This window comes from Saccopteryx bilineata, chromosome 4 (assembly GCF_036850765.1).
Source record: "Saccopteryx bilineata isolate mSacBil1 chromosome 4, mSacBil1_pri_phased_curated, whole genome shotgun sequence".
NCBI classification, from domain to species: Eukaryota; Metazoa; Chordata; class Mammalia; order Chiroptera; family Emballonuridae; genus Saccopteryx; species Saccopteryx bilineata.
Window position 1 is genome coordinate 157,696,476 of NC_089493.1, and position 24,637 is coordinate 157,721,112.

The 24,637-nt window shown below is 48.1% G+C and overlaps 1 protein-coding gene across 4 annotated transcripts; it reads left to right on the forward strand.

Moving 5' to 3' along the window:
- Positions 1-791: 791 nt before the first annotated feature.
- On the forward strand, positions 792-24,409 carry MGAT1 (alpha-1,3-mannosyl-glycoprotein 2-beta-N-acetylglucosaminyltransferase). 4 transcript variants are annotated; one of them, XM_066272418.1, is made up of 3 exons: positions 792-924; positions 1,781-2,214; positions 19,166-24,409. In XM_066272418.1, exon 3 carries the CDS (start codon positions 19,285-19,287, stop codon positions 20,626-20,628), a length of 1,344 nt encoding a protein of 447 aa, XP_066128515.1. In that variant the 5' UTR covers positions 792-924; positions 1,781-2,214; positions 19,166-19,284; the 3' UTR covers positions 20,629-24,409. The 4 variants fall into 4 exon arrangements, with proteins under 4 accessions (XP_066128515.1, XP_066128516.1, XP_066128517.1 ...); XM_066272419.1 differs by lacking the exon at positions 792-924 and adding an exon at positions 1,171-1,341; XM_066272420.1 differs by lacking the exons at positions 792-924; positions 1,781-2,214 and adding an exon at positions 7,665-7,833.
- Positions 24,410-24,637: the final 228 nt, after the last annotated feature.

The following is a 24,637-nucleotide window of genomic DNA, read 5'->3' on the forward strand; positions in this document are numbered from 1 at the left end:
AAGCTCTGCTGCTCAGGGGATGGTAACCATGCTCCCGATGTGGCCGCACAGAGCTGGACAGAGAGGGGCTGTCTCGTTGGGAAGGGAGAGTTATTTTGATTATTCTTATCTTTTCCTTTCTCTTTTTACATCCGAAGGAGATCCTGCCACAGCGAGAAGTGCAGAGAGAAAATAAGCGAAAACTTTCCTCTGGCACTGCCACAGAGGTCTCAACACAGGAACCGTAAACACAGGCCTTAACACTTTCTGAATAGTTTTTCACCGTGAGAGACCGCCTTCCAGAGACAGGAGCAGCCGGACGCTTTTCCAGAACCCAGGTCAAGCGGGCAGTTGCTAGGCGACCTTAGTTCCGAGGGAAAGGGACTCGAGTGCACCGTGCCGGCTCCGCCCCCACTTCCGCCCTCCTCGCCCGCCAAAATCCCGCATCAACGCTGGCGACTAATCGAGGCGCCTGACGCGTGCGCCCTCCTTCCCGCGAGCGGCTGGAGGCGATGCGCCCTCCAGTCTAGTCACGCTCTCTGCCCCGCCCCTTCTTGCTCTGCAACAACTGTCTCCCCTTGCTCTGTTCTCACCTAGACCCATTCCTGCCCACACCTTGACTTCAATCCCGTTAACAGGGACTGTAGAACAACCTCAAGCCTTGCAGACCCACGTCCTACACACCATGTTGGCGGTGGTGAAAGGCTGGGACTCTGGGGTAGAAGAAGGAGGGATGAGGGGAAGTGGCAGGTGCTGCGGCCTCACTTCCGGAGGACGGGCGGAAGTGGCTGCGGAGGATGAGAGTGGGGCGGAGCGCGAGGAAGGGCCGGCTCGCCGGGGGTCGAGGGGTGGGGCCTGGGCCGGCTGTGGGCGTCCGTGGAGGGTCCTGGACTCCGACCTGGGCGGACGACGACTTCCTGCAGAGACGGGGCGGGCGGGATCCAGGTACCGACCCCTCGGAAGACAGGGCGAGGGTCGTCTGGGCGGTGGAGAGTTAAGGGTCGGCGTCTAGGGAGGGCCTCAGTCTAGGGAGGGTCGCTGTTATCTTCCCGGTGAGCACGGAGCACTGCGTTCTGAGAACAGGGTGGGAGGGGCTAAATTCTTAGCGGAAGGGCGGAGGGTGTCATGTGGACGCCACGCCTCTACAGGAAGGAAATGAGGGAGAGAAAGGATTTAGAATAAATTTAGAAGGGAGGGGCGACCGGATGGGCTTCCGGACTGAGGAACTGGAACCCTGGAGTTACTGCAGGCTGGACCTGGGCCGCAAACATTCCGGGAGTGTTCTTGGGAGTAGCCCCGGGAAGGAGTTTGACAGCGATTAGGAATTATATCCCTGGCACAGTTTTGGAAGCAGAGGGGGAGGTGAGGGGAAGGGAAGATAGCAAAGAATGCATGTGGAAGGTGCCAGCTACTAGGTCTGGAATGCATTTATTTCAGTCGGGAGAGCTAGCAGATGAGAACACTGAACACCTTAAGCTTGGGAGATAGGGCGGATAATGTGTGGCACTAGCAAAACAAGGAGGATGTATATTTCCACATTTCTTAGAAGACAGTTTCCACACAAGTCAGTGCTTTCGGTTACATTTCTGTTGTGAGAGTAGGTGCAATCCTTTTTATCCTGAGCCGTATATGTATATACATATTGATGAGGTGACTGTTTTGTAGGGCAATGTGTGAGCGAAGTAGGGACTTGTATACCTTGTTTTCATGGTAGAGCATAGTAAAGGGATCAATTTAGGTAGGGAGTCTTAGGAAAACATTTGGAAATATAATAGTGTCATAATGTTTAAATATTCTGCAGGTTAACACAGAAATCAGCCTCCTGGGCCATGCCGGTTCTAAGGCATGTTTCTCCTCATAAGCCCCAGCAGAGGACAGACGAGCCAGTTCTCACAGTGGATGACTTCCCCTCCCTGACCAAGAGATGGGATAGTAGTACCTGGGATCTGCCCATCGCCAGACTCCGGGCTTAATAAACCAGCTGAATGAAGGGATATAACAGATCCCTGGGAGGGACACTGAAGCCTGCAGTGGGGGGAAGGGGCCTGGGCATACCCCTTCCCCCCCAGACTCCTCCCCCTCAGAGTACACTCAGCCATGGACTTTGGACTTGGATCAGAGGAGAAAAAGCTGCACTTTGTCTGGTGTCTCTGATTTGGGATTCTCAGTTTTGGAAATGGAGTGCTGGATGGGGGTTTGATGATCTCCAGGGAGCCCTGAGAGAAGAGAAGAAAGGTAAGGTTCCTGTCTCATTTTCCACTTGTTGTCTTGGTGCTTCTGTGCAGAGTGTTGAGTGGGGCAAGTCTGGGGACACTGCCACTGAGGAAGTACCCTGTTGAGAATCCTTCCCCTGCGGGGTACACTGGAAGCTTCACCTCCTCTCCCTCTCCCTCAACCTCTCTCTCTGTGCAGACTTGCTCCCAGCTCCTCTCACCCAGGAAGTAGTACTTTGTAAAGGGTTGTGAGCAATGGCAATTTTAAGGTTAGTCCAAGGGGAACATGAAAAGAATTCAGCCCTCTGAAGGTAGGTTGCATTGGGTTATCTGTAAGGGCCTTTCCAACACTGAGATAAATAGGATTCCAAATCTCTTGGGGTTAAACTAAAGCTCTGGAATGGATTACCCAGGCCGAGGCAGGCTGTTCTGTTTTCAGGAGCGGAAGGACATGGTCTAGATCAGTGGTTTTCAATGTTTTTACACTTGGGGACCGGTGAAAATAGAATTATTTCAGGGACTGCTAAAGTAGAAATCACTCTGAGCTTAAGCAGATTCGACTAAGATCATTGGATCTAAACTCTTCTTATGACATCAGGGTGGTTAACTTGTGGACCAGCATGAAATTTCTGGCGAATCAGTTGCAAAACACTGGTCTAAATAATCTCCTAACTTGTTTCTCCTCCTCCTAAAAGGAAGTTTAGGCCATGAAACCTCATGGAAAGAGCAGAGGAACAGGACACAGGATTGGGCATCAGTAGGATTTGTGTTCTAGCTGTAATGTAGAACTCTAGATATGTTGGCTAATCTCTGCTGTGTTCGCGTCACCTGCAGCATGGGAACAACTAGCTTTCCAGGTTCTCACAGATTGTTAAAAGGAGCACAGGGAATGATAGATTTTGAAAAGTGTCCAGAGCCATGCAGTACATATAATTCAGTAACATTGACATTGCTCGATATGTTTGTATAATTAAAAAGCTCTGTTCTTTTTTTTCATCAGAGACGCTTTCATATTTATTATTATTAATATTTTGTTAGCATTCATCTTTTTTGACTCATAGCTGCCTGGTTTTTTTCTGACCCATTTTTTATTATTATTAATTTTAATGGGGTGACATTGATAAATCAGGGTTCATAGGTTCAGAGAAAACATCTCCAGGTTATTTTGACCTTTGATTATGTTGCATACCCATCACCCAAAGTCAAATTGTCTTCCGTCACTTTCTATCTGGTTTTCTTTGTGCCCCTCCCCACCTACCCCGGAAAAGCTCTGTTCTTTTATTAAATTAGTTTGCTGGCAAAGCTTTAGATGGCCTTAATTAAAGCCTACCCTGAATTTGTCTCTTCTTGTTGTTATTAAACAATACCTGGGATCACTGAGTTGAAGAAAGGTGTATGGGTCCAGGAACTTCGATTGAGAGATGCTGGTCCTCAGGGCTCTCCAGTCAGTGTGACAAGTGTGCCTCTTCAAGAAGGGGGAGGAGAGTTTAAGTTCCAAGGCCAAGTTTCTGGTTAGGAGCCGGAGCTCCATTTCTTGCCGTGAGCCCTTGGCTTTTTCTTCCTGTGCCATATCCTAGTTAGTTTTCTCTCTTGCTCTTTAAGATGACAGGTTCTTTTCTGACTGGCATCTAGTACCCCTTTTTATTTTCGAAGCTCCGTTCCCACTTAAAGGACACTTGTTCAGAGTTATCTTCTCACCTCCTGCCTGTTCTTTCTTGGAACTTCAGTTTAACTGGGCCAAGATACCTGTTTTTCTCAATGACAACAAAGGAGAAAATATTGGGAGAAAGGAGAGGTGTTTGGAATTCTGGTAGACAGTGGTGTATGGTGGTCTGGGTGAGGGGTAGGAGGCTTGGCTTTTAGCATCTCTCTGCCTTTCACTAGCTATGTAAACATCTGGGTGGAGTCACTTGTCCAGAGCTGTTCCTTCTCCTGTGGTCTCATGTCTAGGGGAGCCACTTTTGAGGCCAGGTTTCTACTTTAGAAGGTGTCCTCCCACATTTTAGGGAGGACACCTCTCCCAGATTTGCCCAGCATATTACTGGTGTCAGTCATTGCTTAGGCACTGGGATCACAGCAATCCCTCAGGTAGGTGTGGTTTCCAGGATGCCACTGTGGCCCTCATCCTACCTGGGAGGCCTGTGAGTACTTCGAAACACTTGAAGTATCATGTAGTTGTGCTGTATTTGTATACTGTTTACATTATGTGAATTGTCAGTTCTTGTCACCACATTGTTGTGAGGAGAAAAGAGAGGGGTTATTTCTCTGGTTTGATATGTGAGGGGAAGTTACAGAAGCACTGAGCAGGAAGGGCTTGCCTGAGTATGGAGTAGCAGGCCTGTGTTTGCCTGCCCAATGCGGTGCTGCTTCTGTAAACCCTCAGGGACAGGAACTTGGTCCCTTCAGGCAGCCTCTCTGGTAAGACATTTCCTTTTTGGAGAATTCCTTTTACCTATCACTTCTACTAGAAGCACTAGTGCTGCCCTTTGCCTGACCCTTCCACAAGACCACCTTCTCAAGACATCTGTTAGCCTTCTTACAGAGGCACCAAGGATGCTCAGGCCCGTAGCAAGGCCCGGTGACAGACTGGACTAAATGTGGTATGTTTTAACTGAACTTATTTATACCCTGCTTTTTTCCAAAAGAAATTGTAGGTGGCTCATGAAAAGTTTCACTTCACACACATTGCTCAGTAACAATTGCTAATTGTTTCTTCATTCGATCTGGATGAGTTGAGTTTCTGGGTCTTCATGGGGAGTGGGGACGTTGGGAGGAAGGAAGAGGGAAAAATAGAAACAAGATTGATTTAAAACATTACTTTTACTTCTGATGGTTTCGAGCCAAGATCTGTCTTAAGTGCGGAGCATGAATTCTTTCCAAATTGTAAATAAATTCCAGTTACATTGGCATGGTTTCTGGAAGGCAGTTTCCTGGAACAGTTTCACTTCCTTCTTATCTCTCTGGTCATCTTATGGAAGTGGTCAGAGGTGGACAGGATACAATATTACCCCTTCTATTCTCACCTTATAACCAAAATTTTCTATTTTTTCATTTTGACACAATCCAAGGCCAAGTTTCATCCCCGGAATCAGCCTCCTTGTTTCTTCTATTCTTTTCCCCCTATAATTCCTTCCCATGAAACCTCCATCAAGAGTCCAGAGCCTTGCCTGACCAGGCAGTGGCACAGTGGATAGAACGTCGGACTGGGATGCAGAGGATTCAGGTTTGAAACCCTGAGGTTGTAGGCTTGAGCATGGGATCAAAGACATGACCCCATGATCATTGGCTTGAGCCTAAAGGTTGCTGCCTTGAAGCCCAAGGTCACTGGCTTGAGCAAGGGGTCACTCACTCTGCGGTAGCCCTCCGCCACACACACAAGGCACATATGAGAACGCAATCAGTGAACAACTAAGGAGCTGCAGTGAAGAACTGATGCTTCTCATCTCTCTCCCTTCCTGTCTGTCTGTTGTTATCTGTCCTCTCTGTCTCTGTCACACACAAAAAGAGTCCAGAGCCTCTTTAGTTTGGCACTCATCATCCTGCTCTCAGACCAAATTTTTCCTCTTGCTTCCATCTAAAAATTAAGACCATCCCAATTCTCTGAAGGACCTTTCTGCTTGGGACAGTCCTCTTGCAGTTGGTGAAACTTGGGTCTTCCTGTGAGGTTTGGAATTTAAACAGAGGTGTGAGTGCTGGTGCACAGTCCTCTATCTTGTTCCCATTGAACTGCCTTTGATGGAGAAGAATTATTGTTAGAGGTGGGTATCTGACATCTCATGGCTGCTATGTCTTTTGTCTTGGAGAGTTATTTTTTCTGCTGATATCTTGAATCTACAACCAGGTTTCCCAACTTTTCACACTGTTAGGAAATTTTATTATTTTCTTTCTTGGCAAGACCTGGAGTGTGAGAGTGTAGGTCTCCCATATCCCCTACATGAGGAAAAGCTTAGAGAGGACAGGTACAGACACTGGTGGTTGACTGGCAAGTGAGTGTAGGCTCACATCTCCTGCTGTAGTCCACATAATCAGCTAAGCTGGAGACCTTCTTGGACACACACACATAGTTTAGCCTCACTGATGTGTCAGCTGTCCTGTCGGCACTGAGCTCCAGCGGCTTCTACCAAGATTTCCCTGCTGCCCCACTCTGTGCCTGTCCTGCTGGACACAGCATCTCAGAGAGCACCTGCACTCAAGGATGCATGAGGACTCTGGCTTTGGAGGCACAGGTACCTGGACCTAAAACCCAGCCTGGTCCCCTGCTAGGTCCTTTGACCTCCCACAGTTGGCACTTACCTGAGCCTCAAATTCCTCATCTGTAGAACAGGATGGTAATGCATACTCTGTAGAGCTGCTGGGAGGGTTAAAGGAGATAGAGAGAGGCTGAGGGAAGGTCTGGCATGAGGAGGCCTCAGTGTAATTTTGTTTTAGCAGCTCATGTCCATGCAGGCGCCTTTAGGCATGCTCTGCCTTTTTTTTTTACTTTAGAACCCTGCATAATTCCAGTTTCATGTAGAAACAAGTTAGCCAGCAAAGTCAGTGAGTAACCACACAGCACAGACCTTACACTTGCTCTCTTCACCACCAGGGAGGGAAGAGGATGGGGGAGGGTCTGCTGACAGCCACATGTTAGGGTTGGCCCTGGACTCAGTTCTTCTCAGAAAAGTCATCTACAGAGCAGCCAATACTCAGCTCCTCACCCTCACTTCTCAGGGTCCGATACAGGCATCTGGTTTTTCTGTATTCTGTCCCCCATCCTCTTCACAGGGCTACTACAAAATTCTGTCATTGAGTGCTTTCCTCCTTAGTCTGGGTCTTGGGGACATGCCTGTCTCTCTGCTTACATTCAGAACTAACCGTTCTCATTCCCCACCCCCCACCAGCTGAATGGAAAGAAACCACAGCTGGCCCTCCCCTGCCTTTGGCAGCAGGTGTTTCCCCCACCGGTTTCCCTTTTGGCGCCCTAGTTCCTGTTCTGACATCCCTGCACCAGGGCCACTCTGTTGTCCCTGACTCCTTTTTCCCGGAAGCTAGCATTTGGGGGCGTTCTAGAGAGCTGGCCCCAGACCCTTGGCCTGGAGTTTGGCGAACGCGCTTCCCAGGGCTACCCAGCTTCTCAGGCTGGGCTCTCCGCAGGTCCTAGGTTCTGTGCTCCAGGGCCGGGGAGGGAGAGATGCCTGCGCAGTCTGAACTGGAAGGGAGGGGCTGAGGGTGTGGTTGTGGGTGGGTATCAAACGCGCAGTTGCAGTCGGGAGCAGTAAAGGGCCCAATGGTAAGAGCTGTCTCCACAGCGCCTCCCGAAGTTGGGGACCCGGGAAAACTTGGGCTATCGGGGCGAGAAGGCGGGCTCGTGAAGGGGCGGCCCTGGCGGGTCGCGGTGGATGGCCCCGCCCCGCCTCCGGGGAAGGGCCACATTGCCCGGCCCCGCCGCCCCCTCCCGGGGAAGGGCCACGTTGCCGGGCCCGCCCCGCCTTCCCGGGGAAGGGCCACGTTGCCCGTCCGGCCCCGGCGCGCCGCAGGGAGGGCGGGCTAGGAGGAAGGCCCCGGCAGCCGCGCTAGCTCCGGGGACGCGCCGGGGCGCTAGGCTCGCTTCCCACGGGCCGGAGGCAGGCCGAGTTTCGAGCCGTGAAGTTGGAAGGTCCTGGTGAGTAGGGGCTCCGGGAAGCCGACGTCCGGCCCTCGGGGGTCTGTCCCGGAGAGGGGACGGGGTCTGACTGAGTGGAGAGGGCGCTGCAGGGCTGTGCTCCCGGCTTGAGCAGGGGCATCTTTCCGAGCCCTTCGTATCCCCCGACAGTCCCGGTGTCCATGAGCCCCGGCCGTGAGGGCCTGGCCCGGTCAGCCCGAGTCCCGCCGCCCCTCCCGACCTGGGAAGTGGCACGGTGCGTCCCGCTTTGGGAATCTCTGGCCTCCAGCTGTTGGAGGGCGGGCGGGCTCCTCGGGGAGGGAGGCCGGTTTGGGAGGCGGAGGTGGGGGTCGCTGGAGAGGGCTCTGGTAGCCAGAATGGAAGGTGGCCTTTCCCCAAACCTACCCCAGCGTCCTATCCACAAGTTATAGGGGCTCTTAATGTGGAAGTGTGTTGTCAAGAAAACTTTTTTCCTGTTTGCTAATGTGTGTGGAGTAGGGGCCCCTAAGACATGTAAGGTCCTCATCTTGTAAACCCTGGAGCAGAGGAACTGTAGCTGTTTTGTGTCTCCACAGAACAGTAAAGACCCTGGCGTGTGGCTCCACCTTGGTTAGCCTGTGCCCCTGTAGTGTGTTTAATTAGTCTTTACTTTAGAACATTGATTTTCAACCTTTCTCATCTCATGGCACACAAACTAATTACTAAAATTCTGCGGCACACCAAAATGTATATATTTTTTGCTGGTATAATTTTGACTCATTTACACTGGACAGCTATTGTTGTATGGGCTGTTTTTATTTTTTAATTTCACAATCTAAGGGAAAGAGGTCAGAGCCCCTGGCTAAATCGTTAGGTATTGCGTGTTTTAAAAGTTCTTGCAGCTCACTTTCCAGAACATGTAACCTTTCCTCTAAAATGCTCATACCCTCTGGAATCTGCCTCCCCTGGTGTATCATTGCCGCCTGACCCCATTACTGGAGACTATTGAACTCTCCCGGGCCCCACTTCCATGTCCTTTTTCTCATAGTGGTACATGTGACCAGTTAAACTCACTTCCTGTTTGGGATTCAGAGAAATTGTCACTGTCCTTCTTCTTCATCGTTAGAGACCAAGGACCTTGATAATCCATATCATCCCTCTCCCTGTTTAAATGAGGGAATCAAGTCACAATGGGGTCAAGTGACTTGCCCAGCCTTACCTGGTTTGCTGGTAGTGGATTGCCTGAATCCCAGGACTTCATGCTCTTGCTGTGCTAGCATTGTACTTCCCCCTTGCCTTTTCTTTTCCAGGATGAATAACCTGCACCTCGTCTATCCTAGGTCTTAGTCTCTAAGCCTTGAATTATTTAGTATATCTTCTCTGACTCCCTTTCAGTTCTTCCATCCTTCTGAAATTATGGAGCCTGGAATGTGATAGAGAAGTCTAGTGGAAGTCTAATAATGAACAGGAAAGTAATTCAGTTAGGTCTCCATTACCTAACTGTGTTCTGTGCTTTCTGGATATTTTAGGCGGTGCTTTTTAACATATGCAGCAAGACAGAGATAGAAGGGAAAGTCTGTCAGTATTCCTTCAATCCTATGCTTTTTAAAAGTTAAATATGACATCTCCATTATTGCTCACAACGGGAAGTTGACTATGTGGGGTTGGTTGTCTTGCTGTTTAAGAAACATTTTTACCAGAGAGAAGGAACTGGCTAGAGAATGCCATGGAATCAGAATGTTAGGAAGGGATTTCACAGTCCGTACACAGCCCGTACATACGTCCTTCACATGAAGAAACGGAGACCCATAGGGGTTGGGACCTGCCCATTACCTCCTGGGTTTTGACTGAGGGTTTTATATACTAAAAAGGTTCCCATCACGGTACAGGTGTCTTTGTACTTGGTGGTGTGGACCAGCTATATGTCATTTCCCTAAAGAAGTTGTGAAAACTCTAGCAAGTCAAAAACAGGTTTGTTTTTTTACAGAGACAGAGTGTCAGAGAGAGGGATAGACAGGGACAGACAGACAGGAACAGAGAGAGATGAGAAGCATCAATCATCAGTTTTTCGTTGCGGCACCTTAGTTGTTCATTGATTGCTTTCTCATATGTGCCTTGACCGCAGGCCTTCAGCAGACCAAGTAACCCCTTGCTTGAGCCAGCGACCTTGGGTCCAAGCTGGTGAGCTTTGCTCAAACCAGATGAGCCCGTGCTCAAGCTGGCAACCTCGGGGTCTCGAACCTGGGTCCTACCACATCCCGGTCCATCGCTCTATCCACTGCGCCACCGCCTGGTCAGGCAAAAACAAAAAACAGTTTTAGCCTGACCTGTCGTGGCGCAGTGGATAAAGCGTCTACCTGGAACGCTGAGATCGCTGGTTCAAAACCCTGGGCTTACCTGGTCAAGGCACATATGGGAGTTGATGCTTCCTGCTCCTCCCCCTTCTCTCTCTCTCTCTCTTCTCTAAAATGAATAAATAAAAATTAAAAAAACAGTTTTAAGTCTGTGTCTTGCAGAGAAGTGTAATTAACAACAGAACAAATGTCAATAATAACAGAACATTAGAGACTCAGGTCAGAGTTATGGACTGTTGATTTATTTTAGAAAAGGAAGGTGTGGCAGATTGTATTTTCCCCAAATGGCACACCCATAAATATCCCATTCCATGTGTTCTTACAACTGTACATTGTCCTCCTCCCACCCAGTGGTGGGATTCGTGTTTCTCTTGCCTTGAATGTGGGCAGGGACTGGTGATTCCCCTGGCCTGTATGTAAGGCAGATGTGATCCAAGGCCTTGAATTCATGAAAAGGATACTTGGCTTGCTGTCTTCTTGGGACTCTCACCTTTGGAACCCAGCTGTCATGTTTAGAGGAAGCCCAGGCCACATGGAGAAGCCACGTGTGGAAGGTTCCAACCAGCACTCCAGCTACTATCTCAGCGCACGCCAACATCAACCTGCAGACATGTGAGAGAATATGCATGTAGGGGAGTCCACCCTCCAGCTTTTGCATTTTCCAGCTGAGGTCTCGGACATTGAGGAGCAGAGGCAGGTCATCCCCTCTATGTCCCACCGTCCAAATTTTTGACCCATGGAAAAACTGAGGGAATAAATGATTGCTATAGTTTTAAGCCAGTAACTGTTCCCATTATTCAGCAATGGATATCTAATAAGGAAGGAGATGTGAGTAGACACAGGCCCTCAGAATTTGGACGTGGAGCCTAAGCACAGAAGGCAAGAGAGCTCTTGTCCAGCTTGGCAAGGCTACATAGATTGTTTTACTCATTATTTCAGGTACTTATTTCTTCATAACAAATCACCCTAAAAATTAGTGGCGCAAAACAACAGAATCATTTTAGTCCTACCTCAGCAACATAGTTCTTGCTCCTGGTCTTTTGTACATTTGCAGGCATATGAACTGGGATCATATGCAAGACTTCCTTCATGTCTAGTGGTTGTAGCTGGCTTTCAGCTGGGACCTTAACTGGGGTTGTCAACCGGAATCCAACAGGTGTCCTGTCCATGTGGCCTGGGCTTCCTCTTGTGTTAGTGACTGGTGTCCAAGAGCAAGCATCTCTGGAACGCCAGGTAAAAACTGTATTGCCTTTCATGAACTAGTTTCACAAGTCACGTATCAAAGAGAGGGAACACAGACCCCCACCTCCCTTACCTGTAGAGAGAGGACTATCCTTACCTTATAAAAGAAGCTTGGGATTTATGGTAGTCATCTTTGGAAAATGTAATCCTTCATTCTCATGCTGCTGGTTTGGTCTTATTGTGCCCTAATTTAGTTAATAATGCTAGCAGGTCTCCTTCTAAGTATTTGAATTTCATTCATGTGGCAAGCACTGTGATAAGCTTTAGAAGTCATAGAGCCATTTTTCTAAGGAGCAATGTGAGAGCAAGGTAAGACACGGCCACAGATTCTGTTATAGTGTGGAGGAGAGAGACAGGAGGTATGGAGAGAGTGTGGAAAGAGTGTAGTCATGGGAAGGCCTGGCTCTGCAAGGGATGTTACAGAAGGGCTCACCTGACCTGGGCTCTACAGAATGTGTGAGTGCTTGCATGTGGGGCTGTGGACAATACTTCAGGATGAGGGACCAGCCAGAGCAAAGACAGCCGCGTTACAAGTATACTTATGGGCAAGTACATAGCCTGCTGAAGCCCAAGTGTGGGGTTCATGGAGAGTGGTTGGAGGTGAGTTTGGAAAGGGATGCTTGAGTCAGTTTGTTGTGAAGGCTGTGTCATAATAATGAGTTTGAGTTTTATTCTGCGGGTAGTGGCAGCCTCATGGTTTTTAAGATAGGTGACCAGACATGTACTTTAAGGAGGATGATCTGTTGCTTCTAGGAAGGTTGCTTAGAGGAAAGCAAGGTTCGTGATAGCTAGGTAGGCTCCATCAATAATTCAGGCTTAAAATAATAGAGGGTTTGAGGGCTTGAAATGGGATGGTGGCAATGAGTAACTTTCTCTTCCATTGTCATGATTATGAAATTTTTGGGGCTGGATATGTTTCAGAATTTAAATTTTTTTGGATTTAAAAAATAAGATCTGTTGCATTTATGATGTAGTGTAAGGTCTAGAGCAGCACACCATAATCCAACAGATTTATTTCTGTAGCAAAATGTATGAATAGTCACACTAACTGGGATAAATAAAAAAACTAAATAGCTCATATTTGATTAGATTATATTTCACCAAATGAGATTAAGTCTGATTTTACTGCCAAATGAGTATAGAAAACTTCTGTTTTTCAGCTCTTTTTGGACTTGGGAATTGCAGTTAAGGGATTGTGGAGGTGTGTGACATCTACACTGAAGTCAGTTTTTAGGTTACAGGCAAATCTCTGGAATATTAAGGATCCCAGCACAGCAGCTTGGGACACTGGGGCAACTGTCCCTCATCCTCAAGAGCTTGTAGCCAAGAGGAGGTCTGACAGATGTTGAGCAAGAGGTGCTGGTGTTGATGGTTTGAAGGGGAGGTGGACCTCACTTAGTTTTAAGACATCAGGTAAAGTGTCCTAGTAGCCACATGAGTTAGAGTTTACTAGATAGAAATCAAGGAGAAGCAGATCAGGCACACAGACATGTACAAAGGCCTTGAGGTGGGCTTGGTTGTTTAAGGGCCTGGAGGAAAGCTAATGCATTGAAGCAAAGAAAGTCAGCAGAAAGGGCACAAACGAGTGACTGGCTAGTGTTTATGTTGTCATGTGCCAGGAACTGTTCAAACATCTGATGTGGATTATCTCAACCCAGTGAGGTATTTGATGAGATTAGAAAATTGAGATGTGAAGAAACGTGGGGTGATGATGCCCAACATTGTCCTAGGCTGTCTGGCTTGCCCTTAAAACTCCCTTGTTCTTATGATGGTAGGACTCAGAGCAGTGCTCCCTGGAGGAGGATGTGGGCTCTGCTGACCAAAAGCCTGGCCTTCTGGGCTTGCTCATCTGTTGGGGCACAGTCAGTTACTGGAGAGTATGCTCGTGTGTGTGCATGCACCACTAACTTCCAAAGAGAGTGGGCAGTTTTGCTCTGAAGAATATGTGGATAAGCAGTAAGAGATGGCACTGGGACTCTGGAGGAGCCTGTGGAGAGAAGCTGTGGGGTCTGGGATTGGGTGTGTTGTGTTCTTTTATGGGAAGAGGAGTAAGTTCTATTTGGGAAGTTAGAGAAAAGGATTATGAGCTGGACAACAGGGCCTGAGTGCTCAGGTGGAGGCCTGGTTGAACTGTGGCTGCTGTTAGCCTGTGGTCCATTGGGCCACTCACATATTTACAATTGTGTTGAGAATCCAGTCTGCTGAGGAGCCTCCAAAGATCACTTTAATCTGCATGGTAAAAGTTCCAGCACTGACCACATCCTGAGGAAGAGACTGGCAATCCATGGGTCTGTCTTTCCTAGGAAACCTTGATGTGATCACTGATAAAATGTAAGTTTATGACACTGTAAAACGAAAATGGACTTAAGGTTTCTGAGAAGACTGGTGTTGTGGAGTTGTAGGATGGGTGATTTCTGGGAGGAAGACAGGTGTTTTGGTGCTGGCAGGCACTGGGGAAGTCTCTCCCAGGAAGGAGACAGAATCTAGTCCTAGAGGCCTTCAGGATCAGCCGTTGGGTACTGTCTGCCTACTTGAGAGCCAAGGCGAGCAGAGATTACATCTATGACCAAAGTTTTGACTAGGATTACAAAACTGGGTTGTGAGGCAGAGTAACTGGCAGAGCAGCTGGCATAGCATGGCACAAACCTGAAGGTTTGGGGTGTAAAAGGATGAGACCAAAGGCAGGAAGGTCAAGGAGAGAGTCACATGGTCAGGAACAGCAGCTATCCAGGAGTTGGAGGGTATGGTAGATCCTTTCAAGTAATAAGAGTCTGACAGAGTGAGGGGGGTGGTGGAACATGCTTTTCTCTTTCCTTCCTTCCTTCCTTCCTTCCTTCCTTCCTTCCTTCCTTCCTTCCTTCCTTCATAGATAGATAGATAGATAGATAGATAGGGACAGACAGGAACAGAGAGAGATGAGAAGCATCAATCATTAGTTTTTCGTTGCTCAGTTGTTCATTGATTGCTTGCTCATATGTACCTTGATCGTGGGGCTACAGCAGACCGAGTAACCTCTTGCTCAAGCCAGGGACCTTGGGCTCAAGCTGGTGAGCCTTGCTCAAACCAGATTAGCCTGCGCTCAAGCTGGCGACCTCGGGGTCTCGAACCTGGGTCCTCTGCATCCCAGTCTGACTCTCTATCCACTGTGCCACCTCCTGGTCAGGCTGCTTTTTTCTTGTTGGGTGTGTGTCCCAGTCCCTTTCCAGGGCCTGGCAGACAGCAGATGTGTGATGCATGTCATTGAGTGATTGAAGAATTCAGGCCAGATGGATTGTCTCATTGCTCTTAACTGCTGTGTCCAGGTGGGGTCATTTGGATGGATGAAGCTAGTCAGCACTGTGGGCCATTCCCCATATTTGATTTTTAAAGTTTTTTTTTTTTGTTTTTTTTTTTTTTTTTTTTTTTTTTTTTTTACTTTTCTGAAGCTGGAAACGGGGAGAGACAGTCAGACAGACTCCCGCATGCGCCCGACCAGGATCCACCCGGCACGCCCACCAGGGGGCAATGCTCTGCCCCTCCGGGGCATCGCTCTGCCGCGACCAGAGCCACTCTAGCGCCTGGGGCAGAGGCCAAGGAGCCATCCCCAGCGCCCGGGCCATCTTTGCTCCGATGGAACCTTGGCTGCGGGAGGGGAAGAGAGAGACAGAGAGGAAGGAGGGGGTGGGGGTGGAGAAGCAAATGGGCGCTTCTCCTATGTGCCCTGGCCGGGAATCGAACCCGGGTCCCCCGCACGCCAGGCCGATGCTCTACTGCTGAGCCAACTGGCCAGGGCCCCCATATTTGAATTTTAAAGAACTTTATTTGGAAATAATTTCAGACTTACAAAAAATTACAAGAATTAAAATGGTATAAGGACACAAATACTCTGTACTCAGCTGCAGATACTGTTAACATTTTGCACCGTTTGCTCTCTCCATATACATGTATGATATTTTTGTTCTGAACCATTTGAGAAGTTTCATCTATTATGGCCTCTACCCCTGGTTACTTCAGTGTGTATAACCAAAGAATTAGGATATTCTTTTACATAAGCACAGTCTGGCTATCAGTCAGCAGTGATACTTTAAAACTATCTATATAGGGGTGCGCAAACGTAGCTTTACAGTTGTTTGTGTGGAAAATAGTACAATAAGTAATACAAGAATAAACTGTTCCCTTGGATTCACAATTGTAAAGCTATTTTTGCCCACCCTGTACTCCAGTTTTGTCACTTGACCTAATATCTTTTTAAAAAAAATATTTCATTGAGATACAATTGATACATAGTAAAATGCACATATTTATCTATTTATTTGTGACAGAGAGAGAGAGGAACAAATAGGGACAGACAGGAATGAAGAGAGATGAGAAGCACCAATTCTTCGTTGTGGTACCTTAGTTATTCATTGATTGCTTTCTCATATGTGCCTTGACCAGGGGGCTACAGCTGACGAAGTGACCCCGTGCTAAAGCCAGCGACTTGGGGCTCAAGCTGGTGAGCCTTGCTCAAACCAGATGATCCTGCGCTCAAGCTGGTGACCTCGGGGTTTTGAACCTGGGTCCTCTATGTCCCAGTCCAGCGTTCTATCCACTGTGCTACTGCCTGGTCAGGCAAAATGCACATATTTAAAAAGTATAATGTGATAAGATTGGACAGTTGTATACACCCATGAAACTATTGGCACATATCCACCCACCCAAGTTTCCTCATCCCCTTTGTTATACTGCCCCCACTGTCCTCACTGCCCACATCCCCAGGCAACCCCTGGTTTGCTTTCTGTCACTATAGATACTTTGTATTTTATTGAGATTTCTGTAAGTGGAATCATAGTGTATGTGCTTTCTTTAAGTATACAAATTATCCATACTTGACTTGTGGATATCAGTAGTTTCTTCTTCTTCTTTTTTTTTTTTTTTTTTGTATTTTTCTGAAGCTGGAAACAGGGAGAGACAGTCAGACAGACTCCCCGCATGCGCCCGACCAGGATCCACCAGGCACGCCCACCAGGGGCGATGCTTTGCCCACCAGGGGGCGATGCTCTGTTGCGTCCAGAGCCACTCTAGCGCCTGGGGCAGAGGCCAAGGAGCCATCCCCAGCGCCCGGGCCATCTTTGCTCCAGTGGAGCCTTGGCTGTGGGAGGGGAAGAGAGAGACAGAGAGAAAGGAGAGGGGGAGGGGTGGAGAAGCAGATGGGCGCTTCTCCTGTGTGCCCTGGCCGGGAATCGAACCCGGGACTTCTGCACGCCAGGCCGACGCTCTACCACTGAGCCAACCGGCCAGGGCCAATAGTTTCTTCTTTTTTATTGCTGAATTTTATTTCATTTCATGGGTAAATACAATTTGCTTATCCATATTCCCCAGCTGATTGACTTTTGGATTGTTTCCACATTTTGGCAGTTATGAATAAAACTGCTATAAACATTCCGTATAGGCTTTTGTTGGGCATATGTTTTCATTTCTGTTGGGTATCTCAAGCATGGACTAGCTGGCTCATGTGGTAACTGTCTAGCATTTTGACAAACTACCATAAAAGGATGTTAGTTCCATACCTCACACCATATACAAAGATTAACTCAAAATGAATTAGAAACCTAAATGTTAAAATTAAAACTGTAAAATTAAAATAAAAAAAAAACAAATCTTTGTGCCTTTTCAGTGGTTGGCAAACTCATTAGTCAACACAGCCAAATATCAACAGTACAACAATTGAAATTTCTTTTGAGAGCCACATTTTTTAAACTTAAGCTATATAGGTAGGTACATTCCTTATCAAGGTAGCGCCCGCACGTGGTATTTTGTGGAAAAGCCACACTTACAGGGCCAAAGAGTGCATGTGGCTTGCGAGCCACGGTTTGCCAACCACTGGTCTATGGAGTATTGGCTCTTTATCTGTGATGTATGTTGCAAATATTCTCTCCCAGTTTGTCATTTTACTTTTTACTGGGCTTATGTGTTTATTTTGCATCAGGATTTTGAATGGTGCTTAGGAAGCATTTCCCTGTATTTAGGTTATAGAGGAATTGACCCAGGTTTTCTTCTAGCACTTGTTCAGTTTTATTATTATTTTTTTATGTTTAGATCTCTGAGCCACTTGGAAATTGTTCTTGCACAGATCTAATTTTTTTCCAAATAGCTATGTAGTTGTTATGACACTGTTGAAAAGACCTTATTTTGCCCCAGGATTTCTAAATATCATCTTTATCATACATTAGATTTGTATGTGTAGTTGGGTTTCTGGAGTTTAAATTCTATTTCATTGAATCATTTGTTTATTTATATACCTGCACCACATAATTTTAATTAGAGAGGCTTTGTAATATATAATATTTTACTATCTGGCAGGGCTAGTCCCTCTTTGCAGCTCTTTTTTTTTTTTTTTTTTTTTGTATTTTTCTGAAGCTGAAAATGGGGAGACAGACAGACTCCCGCATGCGCCCGACCAGGATCCACCCGGCACGCCTACCAGGGGGTGATGCTCTGCCCATCCAGGGCGTCGCTCTGTCCCGACCAGAGCCACTCTAGCGCCTGGGGCAGAGGCCAAGGAGCCATCCCCAGCGCCCGGGCCATCTCTGCTCCAGTGGAGCCTCGGCTGCGGGAGGGGAAGAGAGAGACAGAGAGGAAGGAGAGGGGGAGGGGTGGAGAAGCAGATGGGCGCCTCTCCTGTGTGCCCTGGCCAGGAATCGAACCTGGGACTTCCGCACGCCAGGCCGATGCTCTACCACTGAGCCAACCGGCCAGGGCCTTTGCAGCTCTTTTTATTATTTTCCTAGATGTTCTTGCAGGTTTATTTCTTTCATGTGAACTTTAGTATCAGTTTCTCTAGCTCCATAGGAAAGTATTATTTATTGAGATTTTTGATGATGCTGAGATGTCCTATGCATGAATAAGGAATTTTTAAGTCTTTTGTGTCTTTCAGGAACTATAGTTTTATTTGTATAGGTTTTGAATAGTTCTTAAGTTTATTGTTTTCACGGTTATTGAAATAAGGTTTTCTCACTCATTATTTCTTCTAATGAGATATTTGTAAAAATAAAGACTATTAATTTTTGCATGTTAATTTTTATATCCTGTTATCTTGGTCAATTCTTTGATTGTTTGCGTTGGTTTTATCATGGATTCTCTTACAGTTTTTTAGGCACAACTCACAGAGTCAGCAAATAGGGATTGTTTGCCTCTTTCCCACTCCTTCACCTTTAATTATGTTCTGTATTCCAGTTGCACTTGCTTATCTCTCCAGCAGAATGTTAAATAGCCATGTAGCTCATGGGTGCTTGGCTTTGCTCCTGACTTTTGTGGAATGCTTCTGGGGTTTCCTTATTAGTTAAGGTGCTGGCTTTAGTCCTGAATTGTGATATTTGACTTTTTAATTCAGTTATCTGTGGGCAACCTGATTTGATAATGGAAGGCAGATGGTCTCACCCACCTCTCGCCCTGAGCTCCGGATAGGAGATGGGAAATGAAATCTGTCAGGTAGGGAAGGGGACGTGGGGTTCCTTTGCTCTTTCTCTTCTACCAACATCCTTCTACTTCCCCTTCAAACATAGGCGTATTGCTTTCCTGAGGACCCAGGTACTCATTTTGGAGTAAAGAAGCATGTTGTCCCAGCCCTATTGTCCCACTCAGATGACCACTCAGATTAGGGGACAGGCCAATCTTTTCTAAGAGAGGCCTGGAGTTACCTCCTGGCTTCCCGCCTTCTGCACTTTTCCCCTGTTCCTGGAATAGTGTCCCCTACTCTGCCACCCCAGGGCTGCCCATGTCTTTGTGATGATGGTTCCTTTTCTCACTTCTTTCCCTAGGTGCATGGCTGCTTACTAACCCCAAAGCCCAGAGAACACATCTCTAGAACCGTGGGGAGTGAGCCCAGCCAGCAGGGCAGCTTGGAGTCCCCTCCCGTGCCTCCCCCGCGGGGGCCAGGATGCTGAGGAAGCAGTCTGCAGGGCTTGTGCTGTGGGGCGCTATCCTCTTTGTAGCCTGGAACGCCCTGCTGCTGCTCTTCTTCTGGACACGCCCTGCGCCCAGTAGGCTGTCTTCTGATACTACTCTGGATGACGACCCTGCTGGGCTCACCCGGGAGGTGATCCGCCTGGCCCAGGACACTGAGGTAGAACTGGAGCGTCAGCGGGGGCTCTTGCAGCAAATCTGGGAGTATCATGTACAACGGAGCCAGCGGTGGAGGGCGCCCTCTGCTGCCCCGCCTGTGCTGCCACACAGACCTGCGACCTCGCCACCAGCTGTGATCCCCATCCTGGTCATCGCCTGTGACCGCAGCACTGTCCGGCGCTGCCTGGACAAGCTGCTGCACTACCGGCCCTCGGCTGAGCGCTTCCCCATCATCGTTAGCCAGGACTGTGGGCATGAAGAGACAGCTCAGGTTATCGCTTCCTATGGCAGCGCCATTACGCACATCCGACAGCCCGACCTGAGCACCATCGCGGTGCCTCCCGACCACCGCAAGTTCCAGGGTTACTACAAGATCGCACGCCACTACCGCTGGGCACTGGGCCAGGTCTTCCACAAGTTCAAGTTTCCCGCGGCGGTGGTGGTAGAGGATGACCTGGAGGTGGCCCCTGACTTCTTCGAGTACTTCCAGGCCACATACCCACTGCTGAGGGCTGACCCCTCCCTCTGGTGTGTGTCTGCCTGGAATGACAACGGCAAGGAGCAGATGGTGGACTCGAGCAAGCCTGAGCTGCTCTACCGCACCGACTTTTTCCCTGGCTTGGGCTGGCTGCTGTTGGCAGAGCTGTGGGCTGAGCTGGAGCCCAAGTGGCCCAAGGCTTTCTGGGATGACTGGATGCGGAGACCTGAGCAGCGGCAGGGCCGGGCCTGCCTGCGGCCAGAGATCTCCAGAACTATGACCTTTGGCCGCAAAGGTGTGAGCCACGGGCAGTTTTTTGACCAGCATCTCAAGTTTATCAAGCTGAACCAGCACTTCGTGCCCTTCAGCCAGCTAGACCTGTCTTACCTGCGGCAGGAGGTCTACGACAGGGGCTTCCTTGCCCGTGTCTACCGCGCCCCTCTGCTGCAGGTGGAGAAAGTGAGGACCAGTGAGCTGAACGAGCTGGGGGAGGTGCGGGTGCAGTACACCAGCAGGGACAGCTTCAAAGCCTTCGCTAAGGCCCTGGGAGTCATGGATGACCTCAAGTCGGGGGTCCCAAGGGCCGGCTACAGGGGTATCGTCAGCTTTCTGTTCCGGGGCCGCCGCGTCCACCTGGCGCCCCCGCAGACCTGGGACGGCTATGATCCGAGCTGGAATTAGCAGCGCCTGCCTGGCCCTCCTGGGCGCCTTCCTTGCCACCTGATGTGCTGAGACAGACCAAAGGTCCTGGGCTGCATCTCTTCTCTGTTTCTCTCTTGGGCTCTTTTATCTTTTCTTTTTCTTTTTTAAATTTTTTGAGTGGCATTCGAGTGCACAGATGATAAGGTGGAGATGATTCTCCCATTCTCAAGGTCAAATCAGGGGAAACATTCTGGGGTTGTTGGGAGGTATTAAGCAGGAACTCACTGTATGGTAGGGAGAAACTTGGGCTTTCTGGGGCCACAAACTTCTATGTGCCAGGTTTTCTCCCAAGCATCTTTTCTCTGTCCTGGCTCTTAACAGCCAGGGGATGAGCCCTCCTCGTGTACCTGGCCCCTCCCCCCAGTTTGAGGGGGAGCTGGGATAGGCGAGAAGGGAATATATTTGTGGTCAAAAAGAGAGTAACCAAAGGGGTTTTATCGCCAGTGTCTGGGTAGAGCTGTTAGGTTGTCAGGGTGAATGCCTCCTGCCCATGTCAACCCTCTGTCCCTCTTTCTTGTCCCTGACCCCCTCACCACTTTTCTTTCCCTGCAGCCTAAAAGTTCATGATTCCAAGATGAAAACTTGAAAGGGGAAAGCAAGACCTCTCCCCAACTCATTCCTTGCAGTGGGGGAAAGTAGGGGGGGAGTCTTGGTATACTGGAGCATCTTCCCTTATCCTGCCTCAAAGAAACAGACTGTTCCCACTCCTGTCCTTCCTAAAAACTGGTCCCTTCCCTGTCACTCTGGGAGGGTTCTGTGCTGGCTAGGTGGAAGAGACATTAGCTTGTGTTCCTTTTCCCCTGGGGTTTGCTGCACACACTCCTCCCTGAGACCGTGGTTTCTGCAGGCCCTCTCAGGGTAAAGCAGAGAAGCCAGGAGGGTGGCCGGCCTCTCTCCCCTCCCCCCAGACACCCTGTGTCTGTTCAGATTGAGATGCAGATGGCAGGTTGGAGAGCAATGTCTGTTTTTGTTTTTTGCCTGACCTCAGTTCTTGAAAGAAAGTTGAAGCTGCAGAATTATTTTCAAAAATAAAAGGCTGACTTGTCTGAAAAACATTGTGTGTATGTGTCCTGGAAAAGGAGGTGAAGGGTAGAAGGAAGAAAGGGAAAGGGAAGAATGAAGACTATAGGAAGGTGTGGGCAGGCAAGAAGTGGATCAGTTGAAGGTAGGAAAACAAATGACTGAGGGGTGGGAGTGAGCCACAGGAGAGCCAAGGAAGAATCTAGTGTGAAATAGTCCAGCGTGGCCTGACCTGTGGTGGCGCAGTGGATAAAGCGTCGACCTGGAAATGCTGAGGTCGCCGGTTCGAAACCCTGGGCTTGCCTGGTCAAGGCACATATGGGAGTTGATACTTCCAGCTCCTCTCCCTCTTCTCTCTCTCTGTCTCTCCTCTCTCTCTCTCCCTCTGTCTCTCCCTCTCCTCTCTAAAATTAATAATAATAATAATAATAAAATACAAAAAAAAAAGAAAGAAATAGTCCAGCGTGAAGGTGGGCAGGTTCAAAGCTACACACCCCTATGGCCAGTCTTTTCTAAACGTGGGCTATGGGGCTCCAGTGGACTTGGGCTTGGTCTGAGCCTTGGGGTGGGGGAAATCTCTCAAGGACTGGGTGCTGTGTGCTCAGGCAGCATTTCCGGGCATCATCCAGGACCTGCCCGAGCTCCGGAATGCAGAACTGATACCCTGGTAAGTTCTGGTAGTGGCACTTAGTGTCCTGACTTTGACCCCATGCAAGTCAGAATACACATAATAGCAATTCTGAGAGTGTCTGCCAGGTTTTTAAAATTCTCCTTGTGACCTACCAATTTGATTTCATTAATAGATTTGAAAACCCCAGGCTAGTTGACTCTACTGATAGAAACCATTGGGAATTTCACACCAGATGGTCAGCCATCAAGGAGGTAGGAATCACTTGGTCACTACTGGGAGCAGCTCAGGAATTCCCAGTATCCTCAGGGAATTAGAGTCAGACATTTATTTTAACCTTAGGTTTTTGTAGAGCTAGTTTTGTCTTCCCATGTGCTTCTAAATGGATTATTGAACCTTATTTAACCCTGTTTTGGGTCTGTGGATAGGGAAAGCGGTCTTAATGGGGCACTGAGTCCCCTGGCCCAGGGCAGCTGCAGGGCTATTTAATCATTGTTCACCAAGTGCACTGTTCTGGGTGCTTTATGATTAATATTAATTTATTTAATCCACAAAGCAGTTGTGGGTAGTAAATATTGCTCCTGTTTTACAGGTGAGGGCATGGACACATAGAGATTCCCTTGCTCAAGGGCACACTTGGTTGGGTAGAGCAGGGATCTAAATGGAACCCACGCTGGAACTACTACCTAGTACTAGATTGTTCCTTTCTTTCCTTTTCTATCCTTTTCCACCTTCATCTAAGGCTGCCTCTGCAGCCTCCCTCATGCTCTGGTCTCCCCTCTCTCAGGCCACAGGGTGGTGGTAGGTCTAGATTTCCAGGCCAAGCAGCAGGTGGTCTGCTGGGACTGGGCAGGGGCAACCCTCCCAGAGAGGCTGCCAAGGAGGAACCTCTCAGAAGATACAGGCTATTCTCTCAGATTTCTCCTAGAGTGAGAAGCCCTTTCAGGGGTTTCTGTGTCCTTTTTTCCCTTCCCTTTGTGTGGGTCCCAGAGAGTCCACATTCACCATGGCAAAGCATCCTCAGGTTTGGTTCATGTGTGTATCACTGACACCCCTGAAAATCCCTGATCCTCCTGTGAAAACAAAGCAAGCAGAAATTCCATATAGTAAAATACCATACTGTTAAATACGATGAAATTCTGTTAAAAACTTGAGTTGGAAGATTTTTAAAGACAATTTCACTGAGCTCAACAGGCTCCTCCAGCTCCCAGTCCCGGTGGCCCTGGCTGAAACATGGAATGACAACGGCAAGGAGCAGATGGTGGACTCGAGCAAGCCTGAGCTGCTCTACCGCACCGACTTTTCCCCCGGCTTGGGCTGGCTGCTGTTGGCCGAGCTGTGGGCTGAGCTGGAGCACAGCTTGTACTGGTTGCAAGACCCCATAGTGGGAGGTCTCAGCTTCCTGTAGGCAGCCTCTTGGGGACTCACTCTGTTTGTGGGCCCAACAGCAGCTTGGGCCAGCCCACCATCCTTCACCTTGACCTTGGCATTTCTGCCTCTTTCCAGACCCACAGGCTTTTCCTCCACCACTTCCTTGCCATTCTCCTGCTGCTGGTTCCTGAGAACTGCTCTTTCCACCTTCCCTCCACTCAGTGTGTCTCGCAGCCTTTGCCCTCCCCTTTTACCAGGGTGAATCTGACAGGATCTCACTTGTAGCGTGAGTCATCCGCAGTGTGGACAACTTGTTGGGTGGGGTCTCAGGGCAGGCCTCCCAGATCATTCAGTTCTATGTCTCATACCTTCCTCCACCAAAAAATATATCCTGTTTTTCACATGTAATCATTTTGCTTTATTCTCATTATTTTCCAGTGGTTTGTAAAAACCATTTTTAATTTTGATAAAGGAGCTTACACAGCAGTTTCTATTGTTAAAAGATCATTTTCCCCCTTTTGTTTCTGTGAGCAATGTTTTGGGTATTTACATTTCAAAGACATGATAAGACAGAATTTTCAGAGACTAAACTTTTTTGCATTTATATTAACATATCTATGTAGATGTAAATCAAAGGTTTAACATAATTCATTTGATAGTGCTTTCCATGTAAATTAACATACCAAATAAGCCTAATTAGTTTAATTTCTTCCTCATTTAAAGAGAGAAGTTTATTTTAAAGTGTTATAGGAATTATTCTGAAAAACTCCAAAGATCTTAAAAATCTCAAAGGTCAAGAAAAAGATTATATTTTAAATCTTGGGATGTCTGTCAATTATAACAAAAGTTTTAAACATTTGGTTGAATAAAGTCATAGGTCATTGTGGAACAAAAGTTAATTGTTTAATCATGGTGACAATGAATGACTTTGCAGACAAATACAGAAAATTAAATAGTTGTAAGAAAAAT

Coding starts and splice junctions, on each gene's coding strand:
- MGAT1 (XM_066272418.1), top strand. CDS start 19,285: ATGCTGAGGAAGCAGTCTGCAGGGCTTGTGCTGTGGGGCGCTATCCTC.